The 26,238-nt window shown below is 53.4% G+C and overlaps 1 protein-coding gene across 2 annotated transcripts in view; it reads left to right on the top strand.

Moving 5' to 3' along the window:
- The window catches only part of LOC119971057 (large neutral amino acids transporter small subunit 2-like), a 140,241-nt gene that overhangs the window by 71,570 nt on the left and 42,433 nt on the right, over nucleotides 1-26,238 (top strand). For both annotated transcript variants that reach the window (XM_038806186.1, XM_038806185.1), the window contains exon 5: nucleotides 14,204-14,357. In XM_038806186.1, coding sequence (XP_038662114.1) covers nucleotides 14,204-14,357 — 154 coding nt within the window. The remainder of the gene's footprint in view (nucleotides 1-14,203; nucleotides 14,358-26,238) is intronic.

The following is a 26,238-nucleotide window of genomic DNA, read 5'->3' as shown; positions in this document are numbered from 1 at the left end:
ACGGGGGGGGGTCCGTACTGGGTGATACGGGGCGGTCCGTACTGGGTGATACGGGGGGTCCGTACTGGGTGATACGGGGGGTCCGTACTGGGTGATACGGGGGTCCGTACTGGGTGATACGGGGCGGTCCGTACTGGGTGATACGGGGGGGTCCATACTGGGTGATACAGGGGGGTCCGTACTGGGTGATACGGGGGGTCCGTACTGGGTGATACGGGGGGGTCCGTACTGGGTGATACGGGGGGGGGTCCGTACTGGGTGATACGGGGGGGGTCCGTACTGGGTGATACGGGGGGGGGGGTCCGTACTGGGTGATACGGGGGGTCCGTACTGGGTGATACGGGGCGGTCCGTACTGGGTGATACGGGGGGTCCGTACTGGGTGATACGGGGGGGTCCGTACTGGGTGATACAGGGGGGTCCGTACTGGGTGATACAGGGGGGTCCGTACTGGGTGATACGGGGGGTCCGTACTGGGTGATACGGGGGGTCCGTACTGGGTGATACGGGGGGTCCGTACTGGGTGATACGGGGGGTCCGTACTGGGTGATACGGGGGGTCCGTACTGGGTGACACGGGGGGTCTGTACTGGGTGATACGGGGGGTCCGTACTGGGTAATATGGGGACGTCCGTACTGGGTGATACGGGGAGTCTGTACTGGGTGACACGGGGGGTCTGTACTGGGTGATACGGGGGGTCCGTACTGGGTAATATGGGGACGTCCGTACTGGGTGATACGGGGAGTCCGTACTGGGTAATATGGGGACGTCCGTACTGGGTGATACGGGGGGTCCGTACTGGGTGATACGGGGGGTCCGTACTGGGTAATATGGGGACGTCCGTACTGGGTGATACGGGGAGTCCGTACTGGGTGATACGGGGGGTCCGTACTGGGTGATACGGGGGGTCCGTACTGGGTGGCACAGGGCGGTCTGTACTGGGAATGCTGGGAGATACGTACTGGGTGATCATTGGGCAAAGCTGGGTGTTTGCCCCGCACTGGACCATGTGTTGGGCCCTCGACAGCTGCGGGTCCGTCTGGGTCTATTATTTGATTGGAGCCACTGTGACCACCAAGTTATCCATAATGTGGAGCTTCTGCTACCAATGCGGTCGAGGCGGGAGCTGGCGGTCTTGTGGAGCGGAGCAAGTGGACAGCGTTCCGGTGTTCCAGTGTGTGGGATCCGTGTGGCCGGGCCGTGTTCCAGTGTGTGGGATCCGTGTTCCAGTGTGTGGGATCCGTGTTCCAGTGTGTGGGATCCGTGTTCCAGTGTGTGGGATCCGTGTGGCCGGGCCATGTACCAGTTTGTGGGATCCACGTTCCAGTGTGTGGGATCCATTTTCCAGGGTGTGGGATCTGTGTTCCAGTGTGTGGGATCCATGTTCCAGTGTGTGGGATCCATTTTCCAGTATGTGGGATCCGTGTTCCAGTGTGTGGGATCCGTGTTCCAGTGTGTGGGATCCCTGTGCCCGGGCTGTGTTCCAGTGTGTGGGATCCATGTTCCAGTGTGTGGGATCCGTGTTCCAGTGTGTGGGGTCCATGTTCCAGTGTGTGGAATCCGTGTTCCAGTGTGTGGGATCCACGTTCCAGTGTGTGGGATCCGTGTGTCCGGGCCATGTTCCAGTGTGTGGGATCCGTGTGCCCAGGCCGTGTTCCAGTTTGTGGGATCCGTGTGCCCGGGCCGTGTTCCAGTGTCCGGCATCTGTGTGGCCGAGCTGTGTTCCAGTGTGTGGGATCCGTGTTGCAGTGTGTGGGATCCGTGTGCCCGGGCCGTGTTCCAGTGTGTGGGATCCATGTTCCAGTGTGTGGGATGCTCGTTCCAGTGTATGGGATCTGTGTGTCCGGGCCATGTTCCAGTGTGTGGGATCCGTGTGCCCACGCCGTGTTCCAGTTTGTGGGCTCCATGTGCACGGGCCGTGTTCCAGTGTGTGGGATCCATGTGGCCGGGCCGTGTTCCAGTGTGTGGGATCCCTGTTGCAGTGTGTGTGATCCGTGTGGCCGGGCCGTGTTCCAGTGTGTGGGATCCGTGTGGCCGGGCCGTGTTCCAGTGTGTGGGATCCGTGTTGCAGTGTGTCGGATCCATGTGGCCGGGCCGTGTTCCAGTGTGTATGATCCGTGTGGCCGGGCCGTGTTCCAGTGTGTGGGATCCGTGTGGCCGGGCCGTGTTCCAGTTTGTGGGATCCCTGTGCCTGGGCCATGTTCCAGTGTGTGGGATCCGTGTGCCTGGGCCATGTTCCAGTGTGTGTGATCCGTGTGGCCGGGCCGTGTTCCAGTGTGTGGGATCCGTGTGGCCGGGCCGTGTTCCAGTTTGTGGGATCCCTGTGCCTGGGCCATGTTCCAGTGTGTGGGATCCGTGTGCCTGGGCCATGTTCCAGTGTGTGTGATCCGTGTGGCCGGGCCGTGTTCCAGTGTGTGGGATCCGTGTGGCCGGGCCGTGTTCCAGTTTGTGGGATCCCTGTGCCTGGGCCATGTTCCAGTGTGTGGGATCCGTGTGCCTGGGCCGTGTTCCAGTGTGTGGGATCCGTGTGGCCGGGCCGTGTTCCAGTTTGTGGGATCCCTGTGCCTGGGCCATGTTCCAGTGTGTGGGATCCGTGTGCCTGGGCCATGTTCCAGTGTGTGTGATCCGTGTGGCCGGGCCATGTTCCAGTGTGTGGGATCCACGTTCCAGGTTGTGTGGGATCCACGTTCCAGTGTGTGGATACGTGTTCCAGTGTGTGGGATCCATGTTCCAGTGTGTGGATACGTGTTCCAGTGTGTGGGATCCATGTTCGTGTGTGGGATCCATGTTCCAGTGTGTGGGATCCATGTTCTAGGGTGTGGAATCTGTGTTCCAGTGTGTGGGATCCATGTTCCAGTGTGTGGATACGTGTTCCAGTGTGTGGGATCAATGTTCCAGTGTGTGGGATCCGTGTTCCAGTGTGTGGGATCCGTGTTCCAGTGTTGGGATCGGTGTCCCAGTATGTGGGATCCGTGTACCCGGGCTGTGTTCCAGTGTGTGGGATCCGTGTTCCAGTGTGTGGGATCCATGTTCCAGTGTGTGGGATCCACGTTCCAGTGTGTGTGTGATCCGTGTTCCAGTGTGTGGGATCCCTGTGCCCGGGCTGTGTTCCAGTGTGTGGGATCCATGTTCCAGTGTGTGGGATCCATGTTCCAGTGTGTGGGATCCGTGTTCCAGTGTGTGGGATCCACGTTCCAGTGTGTGGGATCCGTGTGCCCAGGCCGTGTTCCAGTTTGTGTGATCCGTGTGCCCGGGCCGTGTTCCAGTGTGTGGGATCAGTGTTGCAGTGTGTGGGATCCGTGTGCCCGGGCCGTGTTCCAGTGTGTGGGATCCGTGTTCCAGTGTGTGGGATCCGTGTTCCAGTGTGTGGGATCCTCGTTCCAGTGTATGGGATCCGTGTGTCCGGGCCATGTTCCAGTGTGTGGGATCCATGTGCCCAGGCCGTGTTCCAGTTTGTGGGCTCCGTGTGCCTGGGCCTCGTTCCAGTGTGTGGGATCCATGTGGCCGGGCCGTGTTCCAGTGTGTGGGATTCGTGTTGCAGTGTGTGGGGTCCGTGTGGCCGGGCCGTGTTCCAGTGTGTGGGATCCGTGTGGCCGGGCCGTGTTCCAGTGTGTGGGATCCGTGTGGCCGGGCCGTGTTCCAGTGTGTGGGATCCATGTTCCAGTGTGTGGGATCCGTGTTCCAGTGCGTGGGATCCATGTTCCAGTGTGTGGGATCCGTGTTCCAGTGTGTGGCATCCGTGTTCCAGTGTGTCGGATCCACGTTCCAGTGTGTGGGATCTGTGCGTCCGGGCCATGTTCCAGTGTGTGGGATCCGTGTGGCCGGGTCGTGTTCCAGTTTGTGGGATCCGTGTGGTCGGGCCGTGTTCCAATGTGTGGGATCCGTGTGCCCGGGCCGTGTTCCAGTGTGTGGGATCCGTGTTGCAGTGTGTGGGATCCATGTTCCAGTGTGTGGCTACGTGTTCCAGTGTGTGGGATCCATGTTCCAGTTTGTGGGATCCATGTTCCAGTGTGTGGGATCCGTGTTCCAGTGTGTGGGATCCATGTTCCAGGGTGTGGAATATGTGTTCCAGTGTGTGGGATCCATGTTCCAGTGTGTGGATACATGTTCCAGTGTGTGGGATCCATGTTTCAGTGTGTGGGATCCGTGTTCCAGTGTGTGGGATCCGTGTTCCAGTGTGTGGGATCCGTGTTCCAGTGTTGGGATCCATGTTCCAGTGTGTGGGATCCGTGTGGCCGGGCCGTGTTCCAGTGTGTGGGATCCGTGTTCCAGTGTGTGGGATCCATGTTCCAGTGTGTGGGATCCATGTTCCAGTGTGTGGGAGCCGTGTTCCAGTGTGTGGGAGCCGTGTGGCCGGGCGGTGTTCCAGTGTGTGGGATCCGTGTTCCAGTGTGTGGGATACGTGTTCCAGTGTGTGGGATCCATGTTCCAGTGTGTGGGATCCGTGTTCTAGTGTGTGGGATCCGTGTTCCAGTGTGTCGGATCCACGTTCCAGTGTGTGGGATCCGTGTGTCCGGGCCATGTTCCAGTGTGTGGATACGTGTGTCCGGGCCGTGTTCCAGTTTGTGGGATCCATGTGCCCGGGCCGTGTTCCAGTGTGTGGGATCCGTGTAGCCGGGTCGTGTTCCAGTGTGTGGGATCCGTGTGCCCGGGCCGTGTTCCAGTGTGTGGGATCCGTGTTGCAGTGTGTGGGATCCATGTTGCAATGTTTCGGATCCGTGTTGCAGTGTGTGGGATCCGTGTTGCAGTGTGTGGGATCCGTGTTGCAGTGTGTGGGATCCGTGTTGCAGTGTGTGGGATCCATGTTGCAGTGTGTGGGATCCGTGTTGCAGTGTGTGGTATCCGTGTTGCAGTGTTTGGGATCCGTGTTGAAGTGTGTGGGATCCGTGTTGCAGTGTGTGGGATCCGTGTTGCAGTGTGTGGGATCCGTGTTGAAGTGTGTGGGATCCGTGTTCCAGTGTGTGGGATCCGTGTTGCAGTGTGTGGGATAAATAAGAACATAAGAACATAAGAACTAGGAGCAGGAGTAGGCCATCTGGCCCCTCGAGCCTGCTCCGCCATTCAATTAGATCATGGCTGATCTTTTATGGACTCAGCTCCACTTTCCGGCCCGAACACCATAACCCTTAATCCCTTTATTCTTCAAAAAACTATCTATCTTTATCTTAAAAACATTTAATGAAGGAGCCTCAACTGCTTCACTGGGCAAGGAATTCCATAGATTCACAACCCTTTGGGTGAAGAAGTTCCTCCTAAACTCAGTCCTAAATCTACTTCCCCTTATTTTGAGGCTATGTCCCCTAGTTCTGCTTTCACCCGCCAGTGGAAACAACCTGCCCGCATCTATCCTATCTATTCCCTTCATAATTTTTAATGTTTCTATAAGATCCTTCTAAATTCCAACGAGTACAGTCCCAGTCTACTCAACCTCTCCTCGTAATCCAACCCCTTCAGATCTGGGATTAACCTAGTGAATCTCCTCTGCACACCCTCCAGCGCCAGTACGTCCTTTCTCAAGTAAGGAGACCAAAACTGAACACAATACTCCAGGTGTGGCCGCACTAACACCTTATACAATTGCAACATAACCTCCCTAGTCTTAAACTCCATCCCTCTAGCAATGAAGGACAAAATTCCATTTTGCAGTGTTGCAGTGTGTGGGATCCGTGTTGCAGTGTGTGGGATCCGTGTTGCAGTGTGTGGGATCCATGTTGCAGTGTGTGGGATCCGTGTTGCAGTGTGTGGGATCCGTGTTGCAGTGTGTGGGATCCGTGTTGCAGTGTGTGGGATCCGTGTTGCAGTGTGTGGAATCCGTGTTGCAGTGTGTGGGATCCGTGTTGCAGTGTGTGGGATCCGTGTTCCAGTGTGTGGGATCCGTGTTGCAGTGTGTGGGATCCGTGTTGAAGTGTGTGGGATCCGTGTTCCAGTGTGTGGGATCCGTGTTGCAGTGTGTGGGATAAATAAGAACATAAGAACATAAGAACTAGGAGCAGGAGTAGGCCATCTGGCCCCTCGAGCCTGCTCCGCCATTCAATGAGATCATGGCTGATCTTTTGTGGACTCAGCTCCACTTTCCGGCCCGAACACCATAACCCTTAATCCCTTTATTCTTCAAAAAACTATCTATCTTTACCTTAAAAACATTTAATGAAGGAGCCTCAACTGCTTCACTGGGCAAGGAATTCCATAGATTCACAACCCTTTGGGTGAAGAAGTTCCTCCTAAACTCAGTCCTAAATCTACTTCCCCTTATTTTGAGGGTATGTCCCCTAGTTCTGCTTTCACCCGCCAGTGGAAACAACCTGCCCGCATCTATCCTATCTATTCCCTTCATAATTTTTAATGTTTCTATAAGATCCCCCCTCATCCTTCTAAATTCCAATGAGTACAGTCCCAGTCTGCTCAACCTCTCCTCGTAATCCAACCCCTTCAGCTCTGGGATTAACCTAGTGAATCTCCTCTGCACACCCTCCAGTGCCAGTACGTCCTTTCTCAAGTAAGGAGACCAAAACTGAACACAATACTCCAGGTGTGGCCTCACTAACACCTTATACAATTGCAGCATAACTTCCCTAGTCTTAAACTCCATCCCCCTAGCAATGAAGGGCAAAATTCCATTTTGCAGTGTTGCAGTGTGTGGGATCCGTGTTGCAGTGTGTGGGATCCGTGTTGCAGTGTGTGGGATCCGTGTTGCAGTGTGTGGGATCCGTGTTGCAGTGTGTGGGATCCGTGTTGCAGTGTGTGGGATCCGTGTTGCAGTGTGTGGGATCCGTGTTGCAGTGTGTGGGATCCGTGTTGCAGTGTGTGGGATCCGTGTTGCAGTGTGTGGGATCCGTGTTGCAGTGTGTGGGATCCGTGTTGCAGTGTGTGGGATCCGTGTTGCAGTGTGTGGGATCCGTGTTGCAGTGTGTGGGATCCGTGTTCCAGTGTGTATTGGTTGCTGCCAGGAGTGATGCCCATCGCTGGACCCTGGCAGTCACGATCGGGGGTATCATCGATCCTCCTCACACAGCCCAAGTTACGGTTTGTGGTCAGTATCGGCCGGGAATGCACAGCCGTAGACAGACTGCTGGAACCTCCTCACACCAAACAGGACAGCGGGCCCTCCTTCTCAATTTGGACATAGTTCCACTGTGCATCGCCCAGTGTGCGCGGCGTTAAAGCTGTCAGCCACTCTGACCCATTGGGTTACTTTTGTGGAATGTCTAAGAGATGGTTTTTTGGAGCAGCTTGTGACAGAGCCTACTGGGGAACAGGCAATTCTGGATTTGGTGATGTGTAATGAGGCAGACTTGATTAGGGAGTTTAAGGTGAAGGAACCCTTGGGGAGCAGTGACCACAATATGATAGAATTTACCCTGCAGTTTGAGTGGGAGAAGCTGCAATCAGATGTAACTGTATTACAATTAAATAAGGGTAACTACAAAGACATGAGGGAGGAGCTGACCAGAGTTGATTGGAAAAGGAGCCGAGCAGGAAAGACAGTGGAACAGCAATGACAGGGGTTTTGGGGGTTACGGGAGGTACAGCAGAAATTCATCCCAAGGAGGAGGAAACATGCTATGGTGAGGCAAGGTATCCGTGGCTGACGAGGGATGTCAAGGACCAGCATAAAAGCAAAAGAAAAGACATGCAAAGTGGCGAGGATTAGTGGGAAGCTGGAGGATTGGGAAGCCTTTCAAAGCGAGCAGAGGACAACTAAAAAAACAATAAGGGGAAATAAGATGAAGTATGAGTGCAAGCTAGCTAGTAATATAAAGGAAGTTAGGAAGAGTTTTTTTCAACATATAAAAGGCAAGAGAGAGGCAAAAATAGACATAAGACTTTTGGAAAATATGGCTGGGGAAGTAATAATAGGAAACAAAGAAATGGCAGAGAAACTGAATAGTTACTTTGCATCAGTCTTCACGGTGGAAGACACCAGTGGGATGCCAGAGCTCCAGGAGAACCAGGGGGCAGAGGTCAGTGCAGTGACCATCACTAAGAAGACGGTTCTGGGGAAACTGAAAGGTCTGAAGGTGGATAAGTCACCTGGACCGGATGGACTACACCCCAGGGTTCTAAAAGAGATAGGTGAGGAGATTGTGGAGGCATTAGTGATGATCTTTCAGGAATCACAGGAGGCAGGAACGGTCCCAGAGGACTGGAAAGTGGCTAATGTAACCCCACTGTTTAAGAAGGGAGGGAGGCAGAAGACGGGAAATTATAGGCCAGTTAGCCTGACTTCGGTCATTGGTAAGAATTTAGAGTCTGTTATAAAGATGAGATTGCAGAGTACTTGGAAGTGCATGGTAAAGAGGATTGAGTCAGCACGGCTTCATCAAAGGGAGGTCATGTCTGACAAATCTGTTGTGAGTTCTTTGAGGAAGTAACAAGGAGGTTAGGCAAAGGAGAACCAGTGGACGTGATTTATTTAGATTTCCAGAAGGCCTTTGATAAGGTGCCGCAGAGGAGACTGTTAAATAAGTTAAGAGCCCAAGGTATTCAGGGTAAGATCCTGGCATGTATAGAGGATTGGCTGACTGGCATAAGGTAGAGAGTGGGGATAAAGGGGTCTTTTTCAGGATGGCAGCCGGTGACTAGTGGTGTGTCTCAGGGGTCTGTGCTGGGACCACAACTTTTCACAATATACATTAATGATCTGGAAGAAGGAACTGGAGGTACTGTTGCTACGTTTGCAGATGATACAAAGATCTGTAGAGGGACAGGTAGCATTGAGGAAGCAAGGGGGCTGCAGTAGGATTTGGACAGGCTAGGAGAGCGGGCAATGAAGTGGCAAATGAAATACAATGTGGAAAAGTGTGAGGTTATGCACTTTGGAAGGAGGAATTTAGCCATAGACTATTTTCAAAATGGGGAGATGCTTCAGAAAGCAGAAGCACAAGGGACTTGGGAGTCCTTGTTCACGATTCTCTTAAGGTTAATGTGCAGGTTCAGTCGGCTGTTAAGAAGGCAAATGCAATGTTAGCATTCATGTCGATAGGGCTAGAATACAAGACCAGGGATGTACTTCTGAGGCTGTATAAGGCTCTGGTCAGACCCCATTTGGAGCATTGTGAGCAGTTTTGGGCCCCATATCTAAGGAAGGATGTGCTGGCCTTGGAAAGGGTCCAGAGGAGGTTCACAAGAATGATCCCTGGAATGAAGAGCTTGTCGTGTGAGGAACGGTTGAGGACTCTGGGTCTGTACTTGTTGGAGTTTAGAAGAATGAGGGGGTATCTTATTGAAACTTACAGGATACTGTGAGGCCTGGATAGAGTGGACGTGGAGAGGATGTTTCCACTTGTAGGAAAAACTAGAAGCAGAGGACACAGCCTCTGACTGAAGGGATGATCCTTTAAAACAGAGATGAGGAGGAATTTCTTCAGCCAGAGGGTGGTGAATCGGTGGAACTCTTTGCCGTAGAAGGCTGTGGAGGCCAAATCACTGAGTGTCATTCAGACAGAGATAGATGGGTTCCGGTGACGGCGGGCGGGAGGCAGCCGCGTACCGCAGGGCTCCCGTTCGGGAACGGCATTTTCGGGGCTTTAAGCCCAGTCCCAGGGTCTACGGAGGCGTCAAAAGCACGGAGAAGGCGCAGAATAAGCACAGCAGAAGAAGATGTCAAGGGTCAGTAAGAACTCGGCCGTTAAAAAAGCAGCTGAGGGCCCGTCGGGGAGAGGAGAGGTCACCGCGGGGTCACCAAGGGAAATGGAGGCTGGAGCACCGGGGAGGCCGCATTGCTTACGGCTGGAGAAATTACTAAGGTAATGGCTGCAGAATTCGAAAGGCAGTTTACAAAATACATGGAGACAATGAGGAAGGAGATGAGGGAGGTTTTGAGTGGCTGGTGAAGGAGGCGATTTCCCCGGTGAGGATGGCGGTGGCGAGCGCAGTGGCGGAGGTGCGGGAGCAAGGGGAGGCGCTGAAGGAAGTGGAGGAGACATTATTGCAGCACGGTGATCAACTTACCTCGATGGGGAAGGAGATGCGGAAGGTGATGGAGATTAATAAGGATCTGCGAGGAAAAATGGAAGACCTGGAAAACAGGTCCAGGCGACAGAATTTGAGGATTGTGGGGCTGCCCGAAGGAGTTGAAGGGCAGAGACCGACGGAGTATTTTGCCGCGATGCTGGCGAAACTATTGGGGGAGGGGAGGATCCCTCCCGATATGAACTGGATCGGGCTCATCGGTCGTGGAGGCCTGTACCAAGGGCGAGTGAGCCGCCAAGGGTAGTGACTCTGTGCTTCCGTAGGTACAGTGTGAAGGAGAAGGTCCTGTGCTGGGCCAAGCAGAAGGGGGTGGTGCAGTGGGCTGGAGCTGGTATACGTGTATACCAGGACTTTACGGTGGAGCTGGCGAGGAGGCGGGCTGCTTTCAACCGGGTGAAGAGGGCACTGTACATTAGCAAGGTGCAGTGCGGCATTGTATATCCAGCGAAGCTGAGGGTGACTTACAAGCTCAAGGACTTTTATTGTGGAACGGCGGAAGCAGCGGAGGAGTTTGCGAAGGCAGAAGGACTGTGGCAGAACTGAGAAATGGCCATGTGCCGAGGTAACCTCAGGACTGTATTGTCTTATTTTTTGTCTCTTCTTTTTTGTTTCACGCGTGCGGGTGTATGGGCTAAAGGAGCCGGTGTTGTATATATTTGGAAAGGGAAGTGATGGGACTTTCACTCGAAGTGAGGGCTCTTTGGGGTGTAGGTGGATATGCGGGGTTTGTGCGCTAAAGGGGGGATTTTTGGGCTTTCCTAGGGTCAGGCAAGGGGGAAAGGGACCCGGGCGGGGGCCTCCACGCTGGCCGGTTTAAGCCGGCCAGTGAACGGGAGTGAGGTGGGGGGAGGGGCTGCGGCCATCGGAGCCTGGCAGAACAGGGTCCGAGTGGTCTAGCCGGGGTGGAAAGTTGGGGGGAAGGAACCGAGGTTGGGGGGAGGATTTTTACAAGAGGAAGTGGGTGGGAGGAGTTGGTGGGGTGGGGTGGGGTGGGGGGTTTGCAACTCTTGGGTATCGCGTACGGTACTCTTTCAGAGGTTGGACGGCGTTGAGTGTGTGGGGGGGGGGGGGGGGGGGGGGTGGTGGACTCTATGGTGACCATGGGCGGTCCCGGACTCCTTCTTCTCCTTTACTTTTTGTTTCCACCGTGGGAGGGTTTGTTTATTGGATGCAGATATTGGCAGGTGGGCCGTTGTTTGGGGTGGTGAGAGGATGGGATCGTTATTGTTGTTAAGGGGATTGAGTTTGTATTTGCTACCGTTTACTGTCTGTTGGTGGGGTGTAAATTTTGGAGGAAAATGTGAAAACGGAGAATAAAAACATTTTTTAAAAAGACAGATAGATAGGTTCTTGATCAATTAGGGGATCAGGGATTATGGGGAGAAGGCAGGAGAATGGGGATGAGAAAATATCAGCCATGATTGAATAGCGGAGCAGACTCGATGGGCCGAGTGGCCTAATTCTGCTCCTATGTCTTACAGTCTTCTGGGTATCCGGTGTGAGAACAGCTCGTACTCTGGGCGGGGAAGTGTTGTACGTCAGAAGCAGCTCGTACTCTGGGCGGGGAAGTGTTGTACGTCAGAAGCAGCTCGTACTCTGGGCGGGGAAGTGTTGTACGTCAGAAGCGGCTCGTACTCTGGGCGGGGAAGTGTTGTACGTCAGAAGCGGCTTTGCCGGGTCGAAGTGCATCAATAGCTTCTCAGAGGGCCACTGCCTCTTTACCTCTTACCGTCTGTGCAGGGGTTCCATTCCCACTGCTGCTCTTGTTTTAATAGGTTGCGGAGCGGACTAGGCACACGTGGATTCGAGTCCCACGTTTGGTGCCAGTGTAGAACCCAAGCGCGAGAGATGACAGGAACACACGGTAGAGTCAGAATTACGACAAGTATATTAAGGAGTCTGTTCGGGTCCACAGAGGGAGAATTCAGAATGTCCAATTCACCCAACAGCACGTCTTTCGGGACTTGTGGGAGGAAACCGGAGCACCCGGAGGAAACCCACGCAGACACGGGGAGAACGTGCAGACTCCGCACAGACAGTGACCCAAGCTGGAATCGAACCTGGCCCAGCCCCCCCAGCACTGGATCAGCAGTCCCAGTCCCCCAGGCTGACTGCCTGTATCCCAAAATGGTTCCCCCACCTCCTGGGCTCCCCACCGCAGCCATTGCGCCTGCTTCATGTTATAAAGAGGTGCTAACGGGAGCCCGCTGGCGAGCCGGTTAGATAGCGGGTCCGTCCCGTTAACGTTATGGAGATTGGCCTCAATTGGTGATTATTGATTCCTTACTGTTGATCCTGATATCGGCAACGGGAGAGGGCCAGGTAGATCGGAAAACAATCCCCGCCTGGCAGAGTTCCTGGTTTCAGACTCTCCCGCAATTTAACGGCCACTCGGATTTGCTCCCAGCGTCTCCTGGATCTGTTCTCCACATCATTCAGTTTAGTTGTTAATGTTACGTTAACCTTGACCACAGAAGCAGGGTCAGACTCAGGGGGGCGATCCCAATTGCGGCTCCATGAGATTGGACCGTCTTACTGGTGGTTTGAAGAACCGAACGAATGGGGCCAAGGCCTTTCCAGTTGATCTTTTAAGATTCACCGACATGTTTTGTCCGTATTTATTGAACTCAATCATTGTGGTGAGAGCTTCGGCCATTAGTTGAGTGGTTAGAGAAGGCACAGACTCCACTATCTTACCACCAGCTGATCGCTGAGAGGCTTCAGAGTCAGTTTCAGGCCAATTCTTTTCCGTCTCTGCCTCCCTTTGGGTATCTCAGAGAAAGGGGAACTCTACACAACCAAATGTTAGGATTTACTCGAGAAGTTAGAGACCAGTGACACTGGGAAAAGGGTTAAAAAGGTCAGGTTTCCAGTGGGAATTCCCTCGTGAGCGTCTTCCCCTTACTTTGTGCCACTGGAAGGCCCAGCATTTCAAAATGGCGTTCGGCCATCGGCCAGAGAATCCATTTTTACGCAGGAATCGGGGGCGCGCACTGCCGTTTTTCCGATGCTCCGCCCCCTCAGATACGGCGGGGGTATAGCGCACGCCATTGAAACGGACTCAGGACGTCACCAAAGGCCCTTCCTGATGTCCCGCCCCCTGTGGGCCGAGTTCCCGCCCCCTGTGGGCCGCATGGTCTCACAGCCGTTCGGGGACTTCGCATGGCGGTTGCGACTGAGTCCAGCACCGCCACAGTCGGGGGGGGGGGGGGGGCGGGGGGGCCGTTCCGCTGGCTGGGGGGCTTCGGCAGGGGGAGGGTGGACTGGTGGGGGGGGTGGTCCAGGGTTGGCAAGAGGGGGATTACAGGGGGGCACCTTTTGGCAGGCCGTGTCAGCACGCGGCCGGCACCGTTGGTGTACCGCTCCGTGCGCATGTACGGCCATGGACACAACCATTCTGCGGCCATATCCGCAGGTCAAGCCGGGAGCTTAACGTGGCCTGGCAGCTAGCCCCCCATCGGGCTGAGGATCGGTGCGGGGGTAGCACCAACAGTTTGGTCGTAAGACCAGATGGAGTCTGTGACATGGCCTCAGAATGGGATAATCCACCCATTGCTTTGTTCTGACCAACAGATAAATGAACAATCCAAAATGCAGAAAAAACCCTCATTCCTAATCCTTCAAGCCAGAGGTCCTCAACATCACAGACATCAGTCTTTAGCTGATGCAATTCACTCCACGTGATACCAGGAAGCGGCTGAAGGCACTGGATACTGCAAAGGCTATGGGTCCTGATGATATTCTGGCAATAGTACTGATGACCAGTGTTCCAGAACTTGCCTCACCCCTCGCCAAGCTGTTCCAGTACAGATGCAACACTGGCATCTACCCGGCAATGTGGAAAGTTGCCCAGGTGTGTCCTGTACACAAGAAACAGGACAAATCCAACCCAGCCAATTACCGCCCTGTCAGTCTACTCTCAATCATCAGTAACGTGATGGAAGGTGTTATCAACAGTGCGATCAAGCAGCACTTACTCAGCAATAACCTTGCACCATAATTAACACATTTCTGTTTGTGGGAGCTTGCTGTGCATAAATTGGTTGTGTGTTTCCTAAGTTACACATCAGAAGTAAACCATTAGTTATAAACACTTGGAGACGTCTGAAGTTGTGAAAAGTGCTAAAGAAATGCAAGTTACCTATTTTCCCCTTGGTGTGTTGGAGTGTGAGACTGGGTAGGATTCTGTGACCCGTTATATAAATCAAACACTGGATTCTCTATTTCCACAGGTCATTATGAATTCTTGAAGCTCAGCACTGCGTTTGAGAGTCAGACAACCCCTGGGGTGGGACACATTGCCCTCGCTTTCCTCCAGGGCTCCTTCTCCTACAGTGGCTGGAACTTTCTCAATTATGTGACAGAGGAATTAGTCGATCCGTGCAGGTACAGTCACATTGGGGCCATCTGTGAGTGTTGAAGCAACAGCCCAGGTTCTGAGATATTTATTTCAATCTCCATAGAATACAGTGATATACTGTGCTAGCCACTGGGTACAGGTCATGGCAAGGTGGCCTCGTTCTTGTGTCTGCTGAATGGTTGGGTTTGGGGTTTGGGGTTTTTTGGGGTGATGGGTTGAGTTTGTTTTTTTTTGAGGGTGGTAGGTTGAGTTTGGGGTTTCTGAGGGTTATGGGTTGAGTTGGGGTTTCTGAGGGTTAAGGGTTGGGTTTGAGGGTTTCTGAGGGTTATGTGTTGGGTTTGGGGGTTTCTGAGGGTTATGGGTTGAGTTTGGGGTTTCTGAGGGTTATGGGTTGAGTTGGGGTTTCTGAGGGTTAAGGGTTGGGTTTGGGGGTTTCTGAGGGTTATGTGTTGGGTTTGAGGGGGTTCTGAGGGTTATGGGTTGGGTTTGAGGGTTTCTGAGGGTTATGGGTTGGGTTTGAGGTTTCTGAGGGTTATGGGTTGAGTTTGAGGTTTCTGAGGGTTATGGGTTGGGTTTGGGGTTTCTGAGGGTTATGGGTTGGGTTTGGGGGTTTCTGAGGATTATGGGTTGGGTTTGGGGTTTCTGAGGGTTATGGGTTGGGTTTGGGGTTTCTGAGGGTTATGGGTTGGGTTTGGGGTTTCTGAGGGTTATGGTTGGGTTTGAGGTTTCTGAGGGTTATGGGTTGAGTTTGAGGTTTCTGAGGGTTATGGGTTGGGTTTGGGGTTTCTGAGGGTTATGGGTTGGGTTTGGGGTTTCTGAGGGTTATGGGTTGGGTTTGGGGGTTTCTGAGGATTATGGGTTGGGTTTGGGGTTTCAGAGGGTTATGGGTTGAGTTTGAGGTTTCTGAGGGTTATGGGTTGGGTTTGGGGTTTCTGAGGATTATGGGTTGGGTTTGGGGTTTCTGAGGGTTATGGGTTGGGTTTGGGGGTTTCTGAGGATTATGGGTTGGGTTTGGGGTTTCTGAGGGTTATGGGTTGAGTTTGAGGTTTCTGAGGGTTATGGGTTGGGTTTGGGGTTTCTGAGGGTTATGGGTTGGGTTTGGGGTTTCTGAGGGTTATGGTTGGGTTTGAGGTTTCTGAGGGTTATGGGTTGAGTTTGAGGTTTCTGAGGGTTATGGGTTGGGTTTGGGGTTTCTGAGGGTTATGGGTTGGGTTTGGGGTTTCTGAGGGTTATGGGTTGGGTTTGGGGTTTCTGAGGGTTATGGGTTGGGTTTGAGGTTTCTGAGGGTTATGGGTTGAGTTTGAGGTTTCTGAGGGTTATGGGTTAAGTTTGGTGGTTTCTGAGGGTTATGTGTTGGGTTTGGGTTTCTGAGGGTCATGGGTTGGGTTTGGAGGTTTCTGAGGGTTATGGGTTGGGTTTGGGGTTTGGGGGTTTCTGAGGGTTCTGGGTTGGGTTTGAGGGTTTCTGAGGGTTATGGGTTGGATTTGGGTTTCTGAGGGTTATGGGTTGGGTTGGGGTTTCTGAGGGTTATGGGTTGGGTTTGGGGTTTCTGAGGGTTATGGGTTGGGTTTGGGGTTTCTGAGGGTTATGGGTTGGGTTTGAGGTTTCTGAGGGTTATGGGTTGAGTTTGAGGTTTCTGAGGGTTATGGGTTACGTTTGGTGGTTTCTGAGGGTTATGTGTTGGGTTTGGGTTTCTGAGGGTTATGGGTTGGGTTTGGAGGTTTCTGAGGGTTATGGGTTGGGTTTGGGGTTTGGGGGTTTCTGAGGGTTCTGGGTTGGGTTTGAGGGTTTCTGAGGGTTATGGGTTGGGTTTAGGTTTCTGAGGGTTATGGGTTGGGTTTGGTGGTTTCTGAGGGTTATGGGTTGGGTTTTGGGTTTCTGAGGGTTATGGGTTGGGTTTGGTGGTTTCTGAGGGTTATGGGTTGGGTTTGGGGGGTTCTGAGGGTTATGGGTTGGGTTTGGGTTTCTGAGGGTTATGGGTTGGGTTTGAGGGTTTCTGAGGGTTATGGGTTGGGTTTGGGGGTTTCTGAGGGTTATGGGTTGGGTTTGAGGGTTTCTGAGGGTTATGGGTTGGGTTTGGGGTTTCTGAGGGTTATGGGTTGAGTTCGGGTTTCTGAGCGTTATGGGTTGAGTTTGGGGTTTCTGAGGGTTATGGGTTGGGTTTGGGGTTTCTGAGGGTTATGGGTTGGGTTTGGGGGTTTCTGAGGGTTATGGGTTGGGTTTGGGGTTTCTGAGGGTTATGGGTTGGGTTTGGGGGTTTCTGAGGGTTATGGGTTGGGTTTGGGGTTTCTGAGGGTTATGGGTTGGGTTTGGGGGTTTCTGAGGGTTATGGGTTGGGTTTGGGGTTTCTGAGGGTTATGGGTTGGGTTGGGGGTTTCTGAGGGTTATGGGTTGGGTTTGGGGTTTCTGAGGGTTATGGGTTGGGTTTGGGGTTTCTGAGGGTTATGGGTTGGGTTTGGGGGTTTCTGAGGGTTATGGGTTGGGTTTGGGGGTTTCTGAGGGTTATGGGTTGGGTTTGAGGGTTTCTGAGGGTTATGGGTTGGGTTTGGGGTTTGGGGTTTCTGAGGGTTATGGGTTGAGTTTGAGGTTTCTGAGGGTTATGGGTTGGGTTTGGGGTTTCTGAGGGTTATGGGTTGGGTTTGGGGGGTTCTGAGGGTTATGGGTTGGGTTTGGGGTTTCTGAGGGTTATGGGTTGGGTTTGGGGTTTCTGAGGGTTATGGGTTGGGTTTGAGGTTTCTGAGGGTTATGGGTTGAGTTTGAGGTTTCTGAGGGTTATGGGTTAAGTTTGGTGGTTTCTGAGTGTTATGGGTTGGGTTTGGGGTTTCTGAGGGTTATGGGTTGGGTTTGGGGTTTCTGAGGGTTATGGGTTGGGTTTGAGGTTTCTGAGGGTTATGGGTTGGGTTTGAGGTTTCTGAGGGTTATGTGTTGGGTTTGGGGGGTTCTGAGGGTTATGGGTTGGTTTGGGTTTCTGAGGGTTATGGGTTGGGTTTGGTGGTTTCTGAGGGTTATGGGTTGGGTTTGGGGGGTTCTGAGGGTTATGGGTTGGGTTTGGGTTTCTGAGGGTTATGGGTTGGGTTTGGGTTTCTGAGGGTTATGGGTTGGGTTTGGGGGTTTCTGAGGGTTATGTGTTGGGTTTGGGGGTTTCTGAGGGTTATGGGTTGAGTTTGGGGTTTCTGAGGGTTAAGGGTTGGGTTTGGGGGTTTCTGAAGGTTATGTGTTGGGTTTGAGCGGGTTCTGAGGGTTATGGGTTGGGTTTGAGGGTTCTGAGGGTTATGGGTTGGGTTTGGGGTTTGGGGTTTCTGAGGGTTATGGGTTGGGTTTGGGGGGTTCTGAGGGTTATGGGTTGAGTTTGAGGTTTCTGAGGGTTATGGGTTGGGTTTGGGGGGTTCTGAACAGTTATGGGTTGGGTTTGGGGGGTTCTGAGGGTTATGGGTTGGGTTTGGGGTTTCTGAGGGTTGTGGGTTGGGTTTGAGGTTTCTGAGGGTTATGGGTTGAGTTTGGTGGTTTCTGAGGGTTATGGGTTGGGTTTGGGGGGTTCTGAGGGTTATGGGTTGGGTTTGGGGTTTCTGAGGGTTATGGGTTGGGTTTGGGGGGTTCTGAGGGTTATGGGTTGGGTTTGGGGGTTTCTGAGGGTTATGGGTTGGGTTTGGGGGATTCTGAGGGTTATGGGTTGGGTTTGAGGGTTTCTGAGGGTTATGGGTTGGGTTTGGGGTTTCTGAGGGTTATGGGTTGAGATTGAGGTTTCTGAGGGTTATGGGTTGGGTTTGGGGTTTCTGAGGGTTATGGGTTGGGTTTGGGGTTTCTGAGGGTTATGGGTTGGGTTTGAGGTTTCTGAGGGTTATGGGTTGAGTTTGAGGTTTCTGAGGGTTATGGGTTAAGTTTGGTGGTTTCTGAGGGTTATGTGTTGGGTTTGGGGGGTTCTGAGGGTTATGGGTTGGGTTTGGGTTTCTGAGGGTTATGGGTTGGGTTTGGGGAGTTCTGAGGGTTATCGGTTGGGGTTGGGTTTCTGAGGGTTATGGGTTGGGTTTGGGTTTCTGAGGGTTATGGGTTGGGTTTGGGGGTTTCTGAGGGTTATGGGTTGAGTTTGGGTTTCTGAGGGTTAAGGGTTGGGTTTGAGGGTTTCTGAGGGTTATGTGTTGGGTTTGGGGGTTTCTGAGGGTTATGGTTTGAGTTTGGGGTTTCTGAGGGTTAAGGGTTGGGTTTGGGGGTTTCTGAGGGTTAAGGGTTGGGTTTGGGGGTTTCTGAGGGTTATGTGTTGGGTTTGAGGGGGTTCTGAGGGTTATGGGTTGGGTTTGAGGGTTTCTGAGGGTTATGGGTTGGGTTTGGGGTTTGGGGTTTCTGAGGGTTATGGGTTGGGTTTGGGGGGTTCTGAGGGTTATGGGTTGAGTTTGAGGTTTCTGAGGGTTATGGGTTGGGTTTGGGGGGTTCTGAGGGTTATGTGTTGGGTTTGGGGGTTTCTGAGGGTTATGGGTTGGGTTTGGGGTTTCTGAGGGTTATGGGTTGGGTTTGAGGTTTCTGAGGGTTATGGGTTGAGTTTGGTGCTTTCTGAGGGTTATGGGTTGGATTTGGGGAGTTCTGAGGGTTATGGGTTGGGTTTGGTTTCTGAGGGTTATTGGTTGGGTTTGGGGGGTTCTGAGGGTTATGGGTTGGGTTTGAGGGTTTCTGAGGGTTATGGGTTGGGTTTGGGGGTTTCTGAGGGTTATGGGTTGAGTTTGAGGTTTCTGAGGGTTATGGGTTGGGTTTGGGGTTTGGGGTTTCTGAGGGTTATGGGTTGGGTTTGGAGTTTCTGAGGGTTATGGGTTGGGTTTGGGGTTTGAGGGTTTCTGAGGGTTATGGGTTGGGTTTGGGGGTTTCTGAGGGTTATGGGTTGAGTTGGGGTTTCTGAGGGTTATGGGTTGGGTTTGGGGTTTCTGAGGGTTATGGGTTGAGTTGGGGTTTCTGAGGGTTATGGGTTGGGTTTGGAGTTTCTGAGGGTTATGGGTTGGATTTGGGGGTTTCTGAGGGTTATGGGTTGGGTTTGGGGTTCGGGGGTTTCTGAGGGTTCTGGGTTGGGTTTGAAGTTTCTGAGGGTTCTGGGTTGAGTTTGGGGTTTCTGAGGGTTATGGGTTGGGTTTGGGGTTTCTGAGGGTTATGGGTTGGGTTTGGGGTTTCTGAGGGTTATGGGTTGGGTTTGAGGTTTCTGAAGGTTATGGGTTGAGTTTGAGGTTTCTGAGGGTTATGGGTTAAGTTTGGTGGTTTCTGAGGGTTATGGGTTGGGTTTGGGGGGTTCTGAGGGTTATGGGTTGGGTTTGGGTTTCTGAGGGTTATGGGTTGGGTTTGGTGGTTTCTGAGGGTTATGGGTTGGGTTTGGGGTTTCTGAGGGTTATGGGTTGAGTTTGAGGTTTCTGAGGGTTATGGGTTGGGTTTGGGGGGTTCTGAGGGTTATGTGTTGGGTTTGGGTTTCTGAGGGTTATGGGTTGGGTTTGCGGTTTCTGAGGGTTATGGGTTGGGTTTGAGGTTTCTGAAGGTTATGGGTTGAGTTTGAGGTTTCTGAGGGTTATGGGTTAAGTTTGGTGGTTTCTGAGGGTTATGGGTTGAGTTTGGTGGTTTCTGAGGGTTATGGGTTGGGTTTGGGGGGTTCTGAGGGTTATGGGTTGGGTTTGGGGTTTCTGAGGGTTATGGGTTGGGTTTGGGGGGTTCTGAGGGTTATGGGTTGGGTTTGGGGGTTTCTGAGGGTTATGGGTTGGGTTTGGGGGTTTCTGAGGGTTATGGGTTGGGTTTGTGGGTTTCTGAGGGTTATGGGTTGGGTTTGGGGTTTCTGAGGGTTATGGGTTGAGATTGAGGTTTCTGAGGGTTATGGGTTGGGTTTGGGGTTTCTGAGGGTTATGGGTTGGGTTTGGGGTTTCTGAGGGTTATGGGTTGGGTTTGAGGTTTCTGAGGGTTATGGGTTGAGTTTGAGGTTTCTGAGGGTTATGGGTTAAGTTTGGTGGTTTCTGAGGGTTATGTGTTGGGTTTGGGGGGTTCTGAGGGTTATGGGTTGGGTTTGGGTTTCTGAGGGTTATGGGTTGGGTTTGGGGAGTTCTGAGGGTTATCGGTTGGGGTTGGGTTTCTGAGGGTTATGGGTTGGGTTTGGGTTTCTGAGGGTTATGGGTTGGGTTTGGGGGTTTCTGAGGGTTATGGGTTGAGTTTGGGTTTCTGAGGGTTAAGGGTTGGGTTTGAGGGTTTCTGAGGGTTATGTGTTGGGTTTGGGGGTTTCTGAGGGTTATGGTTTGAGTTTGGGGTTTCTGAGGGTTAAGGGTTGGGTTTGGGGGTTTCTGAGGGTTAAGGGTTGGGTTTGGGGGTTTCTGAGGGTTATGTGTTGGGTTTGAGGGGGTTCTGAGGGTTATGGGTTGGGTTTGAGGGTTTCTGAGGGTTATGGGTTGGGTTTGGGGTTTGGGGTTTCTGAGGGTTATGGGTTGGGTTTGGGGGGTTCTGAGGGTTATGGGTTGAGTTTGAGGTTTCTGAGGGTTATGGGTTGGGTTTGGGGGGTTCTGAGGGTTATGTGTTGGGTTTGGGGGTTTCTGAGGGTTATGGGTTGGGTTTGGGGTTTCTGAGGGTTATGGGTTGGGTTTGAGGTTTCTGAGGGTTATGGGTTGAGTTTGGTGCTTTCTGAGGGTTATGGGTTGGATTTGGGGAGTTCTGAGGGTTATGGGTTGGGTTTGGTTTCTGAGGGTTATTGGTTGGGTTTGGGGGGTTCTGAGGGTTATGGGTTGGGTTTGAGGGTTTCTGAGGGTTATGGGTTGGGTTTGGGGGTTTCTGAGGGTTATGGGTTGAGTTTGAGGTTTCTGAGGGTTATGGGTTGGGTTTGGGGTTTGGGGTTTCTGAGGGTTATGGGTTGGGTTTGGAGTTTCTGAGGGTTATGGGTTGGGTTTGGGGTTTGAGGGTTTCTGAGGGTTATGGGTTGGGTTTGGGGGTTTCTGAGGGTTATGGGTTGAGTTGGGGTTTCTGAGGGGTATGGGTTGGGTTTGGGGTTTCTGAGGGTTATGGGTTGGGTTTGGAGTTTCTGAGGGTTATGGGTTGGGTTTGGGGGTTTCTGAGGGTTATGGTTGGGTTTGGGGTTCGGGGGTTTCTGAGGGTTCTGGGTTGGGTTTGAAGTTTCTGAGGGTTCTGGGTTGAGTTTGGGGTTTCTGAGGGTTATGGGTTGGGTTTGGGGTTTCTGAGGGTTATGGGTTGGGTTTGGGGTTTCTGAGGGTTATGGGTTGGGTTTGAGGTTTCTGAAGGTTATGGGTTGAGTTTGAGGTTTCTGAGGGTTATGGGTTAAGTTTGGTGGTTTCTGAGGGTTATGGGTTGGGTTTGGGGGGTTCTGAGGGTTATGGGTTGGGTTTGGGTTTCTGAGGGTTATGGGTTGGGTTTGGTGGTTTCTGAGGGTTATGGGTTGGGTTTGGGGTTTCTGAGGGTTATGGGTTGAGTTTGAGGTTTCTGAGGGTTATGGGTTGGGTTTGGGGGGTTCTGAGGGTTATGTGTTGGGTTTGGGTTTCTGAGGGTTATGGGTTGGGTTTGCGGTTTCTGAGGGTTATGGGTTGGGTTTGAGGTTTCTGAAGGTTATGGGTTGAGTTTGAGGTTTCTGAGGGTTATGGGTTAAGTTTGGTGGTTCTGAGGGTTATGGGTTGGGTTTGGGTTTCTGAGGGTTATGGGTTGGGTTTGGTGGTTTCTGAGGGTTATGGGTTGGGTTTGGGGTTTCTGAGGGTTATGGGTTGAGTTTGAGGTTTCTGAGGGTTATGGGTTGGGTTTGGGGTTTCTGAGGGTTATGGGTTGGGTTTGGGGGGTTCTGAGGGTTATGGGTTGGGTTTGGGGGTTTCTGAGGGTTATGGGTTTGGGGTTTGGGGTTTCTGAAGGTTATGGGTTGGGTTTGGGTTTCTGAGGGTTATGGGTTGGGTTTGGGGTTTGGGGGTTTCTGAGGGTTATGGGTTGGGTTTGGGGGTTTCTGAGGGTTATGGGTTGGGTTTGGGGGTTTCTGAGGGTTATGGGTTGGGTTAGGGTTTCTGAGGGTTATGGGTTGGGTTTGAGGGGTTCTGAGGGTTATGGGTTGAGTTTGGGGTTTCTGAGGGTTATGGGTTGGGTTTGGGGTTACTGAGGGTTATGGGTTGTTTGGGGTTTCTGAGGGTTATGGGTTGAGTTGGGGTTTCTGAGGGTTATGGGTTGGGTTTGGGGTTTCTGAGGGTTATGGGTTGGGTTTGGGGTTTCTGAGGGTTATGGGTTGGGTTTGGGGGTTTCTGAGGGTTATGGGTTGGGTTTGGGGTTTGGGGGTTTCTGAGGGTTCTGGGTTGGGTTTGGAGTTTCTGAGGGTTATGTGTTGGGTTTGGGGTTTGGGGGTTTCTGAGGGTTATGGGTTGGGTTTGGAGGTTTCTGAGGGTTATGGGTTGGGTTTGGGTTTCTGAGGGTTATGGGTTGGGTTTGGGTTTTCTGAGGGTTATGGGTTGTGTTTGAGGGTTTCTGAGGGTTATGGGTTGGGTTTGAGGGTTTCTGAGGGTTATGGGTTGCGTTTGAGGTTTCTGAGGGTTATGGGTTGAGTTTGAGGTTTCTGAGGGTTATAGGTTGAGTTTGAGGTTACTGAGTGTTATGGGTTGGGTTTGGGGGTTTCTGAGGGTTATGGGTTGGGTTTGGGGGGTTCTGAGGGTTATGGGTTGAGTTTGGGGTTTGAGGGTTATGGGTTGAGTTTGGGGTTTGAGGGTTATGGGTTGAGTTTGAGGTTTCTGAGGGTTATGGGTTGAGTTTGGGGTTTGAGGGTTATGGGTTGTTTGGGGCGATGGCTGGGTTTGAGGGTGATGGGATGGGTTTTGGTTTCTGAGGGCGATGGTTGGGTTTGAGGGTGATGGGATGGGTTTGAGGGCGATGGCTGGGTTTGAGGATGATGGTTGGGTTTGAGGGCGATGGGATGGGTTTGAGGGCGATGGCTGGGTTTGAGGGTGATGGTTGGGTTTGAGGACGATGGCTGGGTTTGAGGGCGATGGCTGGGTTTGAGGGGGATGGTTGGGTTTGAGGGTGATGGTTGGGTTTGAGGGGGATGGCTGGGTTTGAGGGCGATGGTTGGGTTTGAGGGTGATGGTTGGGTTTGAGGACGATGGCTGGGTTTGAGGGGGATGGTTGGGTTTGAGGGCAATGGTTGGGTTTGAGGGCGATGGCTGGGTTTGAGGGCGATGGTTGGGTTTGAGGGCGATGGCTGGGTTTGAGGGTGATGGCTGGGTTTGAGGGCGATGGGTGGGTTTGAGGGCGATGGTTGGGTTTGAGGGCGATGGCTGGGTTTGAGGGCGATGGGATGGGTTTGAGGGCGATGGCTGGGTTTGAGGGCGATGGCTGGGTTTGAGGGCGATGGTTGGGTTTGAGGGCGATGGGATGGGTTTGAGGGCGATGGCTGGGTTTGAGGGTGATGGCTGGGTTTGAGGGGGATGGCTGGGTTTGAGGGCGATGGCTGGGTTTGAGGGCGATGGTTGGGTTTGAGGGCGATGGCTGGGTTTGAGGGCGATGGCTGGGTTTGAGGGCGATGGTTGGGTTTGAGGGCGATGGCTGGGTTTGAGGGCGATGGCTGGGTTTGAGGGCGATGGTTGGGTTTGAGGGCGATGGTTGGGTTTGAGGGCGATGGTTGGGTTTGAGGATGATGGCTGGGTTTGAGGGTGATGGTTGGGTTTGAGGGCGATGGCTGGGTTTGAGGGCGATGGGATGGGTTTGAGGGCGATGGCTGGGTTTGAGGGCGATGGGATGGGTTTGAGGGCGATGGGATGGGTTTGAGGGTGATGGCTGGGTTTGAGGGCAATGGCTGGGTTTGAGGGCGATGGTTGGGTTTGAGGGCGATGGTTGGGTTTGAGGGTGATGGCTGGGTTTGAGGGAGATGGCTGGGTTTGAGCGCGATGGCTGGGTTTGAGGGCGATGGCTGGGTTTGAGGGCGATGGCTGGGTTTGAGGGCGATGGCTGGGTTTGAGGGCGATGGCTGGGTTTGAGGGCGATGGCTGGGTTTGAGGGCGATGGCTGGGTTTGAGGGCGATGGCTGGGTTTGAGGACGATGGCTGGGTTTGAGGGCGATGGCTGGGTTTGAGGGTGATGGTTGGGTTTGAGGGTGATGGCTGGGGTTTGAGGGGGATGAGATGGGTTTGAGGGCGATGGTTGGGTTTGGGGGCGATGGCTGGGTTTGAGGGTGATGGTTGGGTTTGAGGGTGATGGCTGGGTTTGAGGGTGATGGTTGGGTTTGAGGGTGATGGCTGGGTTTGAGGGTGATGGTTGGGTTTGAGGGTGATGGCTGGGTGTGAGGGTGATGGTTGGGTTTGAGGGTGATGGCTGGGTTTGAGGGCGATGGTTGGGTTTGGGGGCGATGGCTGGGTTTGAGGGCGATGGCTGGGTTTGAGGGCGATGGGATGGGTTTGAGGGCGATGGCTGGGTTTGAGGGCGATGGTTGGGTTTGAGGGCGATGGCTGGGTTTGAGGATGATGGCTGGGTTTGAGGGTGATGGCTGGGTTTGAGGGCGATGGGATGGGTTTGAGGGCGATGGTTGGGTTTGAGGGCGATGGCTGGGTTTGAAGGCGATGGCTGGGTTTGAGGGCGATGGTTGGGTTTGAGGGTGATGGCTGGGTTTGAGGGGGATGAGATGGGTTTGAGGGCGATGGTTGGGTTTGAGGGTGATGGCTGGGTTTGAGGGCGATGGTTGGGTTTGGGGGCGATGGCTGGGTTTGAGGGCGATGGCTGGGTTTGAGGGAGATGGGATGGGTTTGAGGGCGATGGCTGGGTTTGAGGGCGATTGCTGGGTTTGAGGGGGATGGCTGGGTTTGAGGGTGATGGCTGGGTTTGAGGGCGATGGCTGGGTTTGAGGGTGATGTCTGGGTTTGAGGGCGATGGCTGGGTTTGAGGGCGATGGCTGGGTTTGAGGGCGATGGCTGGGTTTGAGGGCGATGGGATGGGTTTGAGGGCGATGGCTGGGTTTGAGGGCGAGGGCTGGGTTTGAGGGCGATGGCTGGGTTTGAGGACGATGGCTGGGTTTGAGGGCGATGGCTGGGTTTGAGGGCGATGGTTGGGTTTGAGGGCGATGGCTGGGTTTGAGGGCGATGGCTGGGTTTGAGGGCGATGGTTGGGTTTGAGGGTGATGGCTGGGTTTGAGGGGGATGAGATGGGTTTGAGGGCGATGGTTGGGTTTGGGGGCGATGGCTGGGTTTGAGGGTGATGGTTGGGTTTGAGGGTGATGGCTGGGTTTGAGGGTGATGGTTGGGTTTGAGGGTGATGGCTGGGTTTGAGGGTGATGGTTGGGTTTGAGGGTGATGGCTGGGTGTGAGGGTGATGGTTGGGTTTGAGGGTGATGGCTGGGTTTGAGGGCGATGGTTGGGTTTGGGGGCGATGGCTGGGTTTGAGGGCGATGGCTGGGTTTGAGGGCGATGGGATGGGTTTGAGGGCGATGGCTGGGTTTGAGGGCGATGGTTGGGTTTGAGGGCGATGGCTGGGTTTGAGGATGATGGCTGGGTTTGAGGGTGATGGCTGGGTTTGAGGGCGATGGGATGGGTTTGAGGGCGATGGTTGGGTTTGAGGGCGATGGCTGGGTTTGAGAGCGATGGCTGGGTTTGAGGGAGATGGGATGGGTTTGAGGGCGATGGCTGGGTTTGAGGGCGATGGCTGGGTTTGAGGGCGATGGCTGGGTTTGAGGGGGATGGCTGGGTTTGAGGGTGATGGCTGGGTTTGAGGGCGATGGCTGGGTTTGAGGGCGATGGGATGGGTTTGAGGGTGATGGCTGGGTTTGAGGGCGATGGGATGGGTTTGAGGGCGATGGCTGGGTTTGAGGGCGAGGGCTGGGTTTGAGGGCGATGGCTGGGTTTGAGGACGATGGCTGGGTTTGAGGGCGATGGCTGGGTTTGAGGGGGATGGTTGGGTTTGAGGGCGAAGGCTGGGTTTGAGGGTGATGGCTGGGTTTGAGGG

This window comes from Scyliorhinus canicula, chromosome 9, assembly GCF_902713615.1.
Source record: "Scyliorhinus canicula chromosome 9, sScyCan1.1, whole genome shotgun sequence".
Lineage (NCBI taxonomy): Eukaryota > Metazoa > Chordata > Chondrichthyes > Carcharhiniformes > Scyliorhinidae > Scyliorhinus > Scyliorhinus canicula.
The sequence above is the reverse complement of the archived record's forward strand: the minus strand, read 5'-3'. Positions and strand labels throughout refer to the sequence as shown.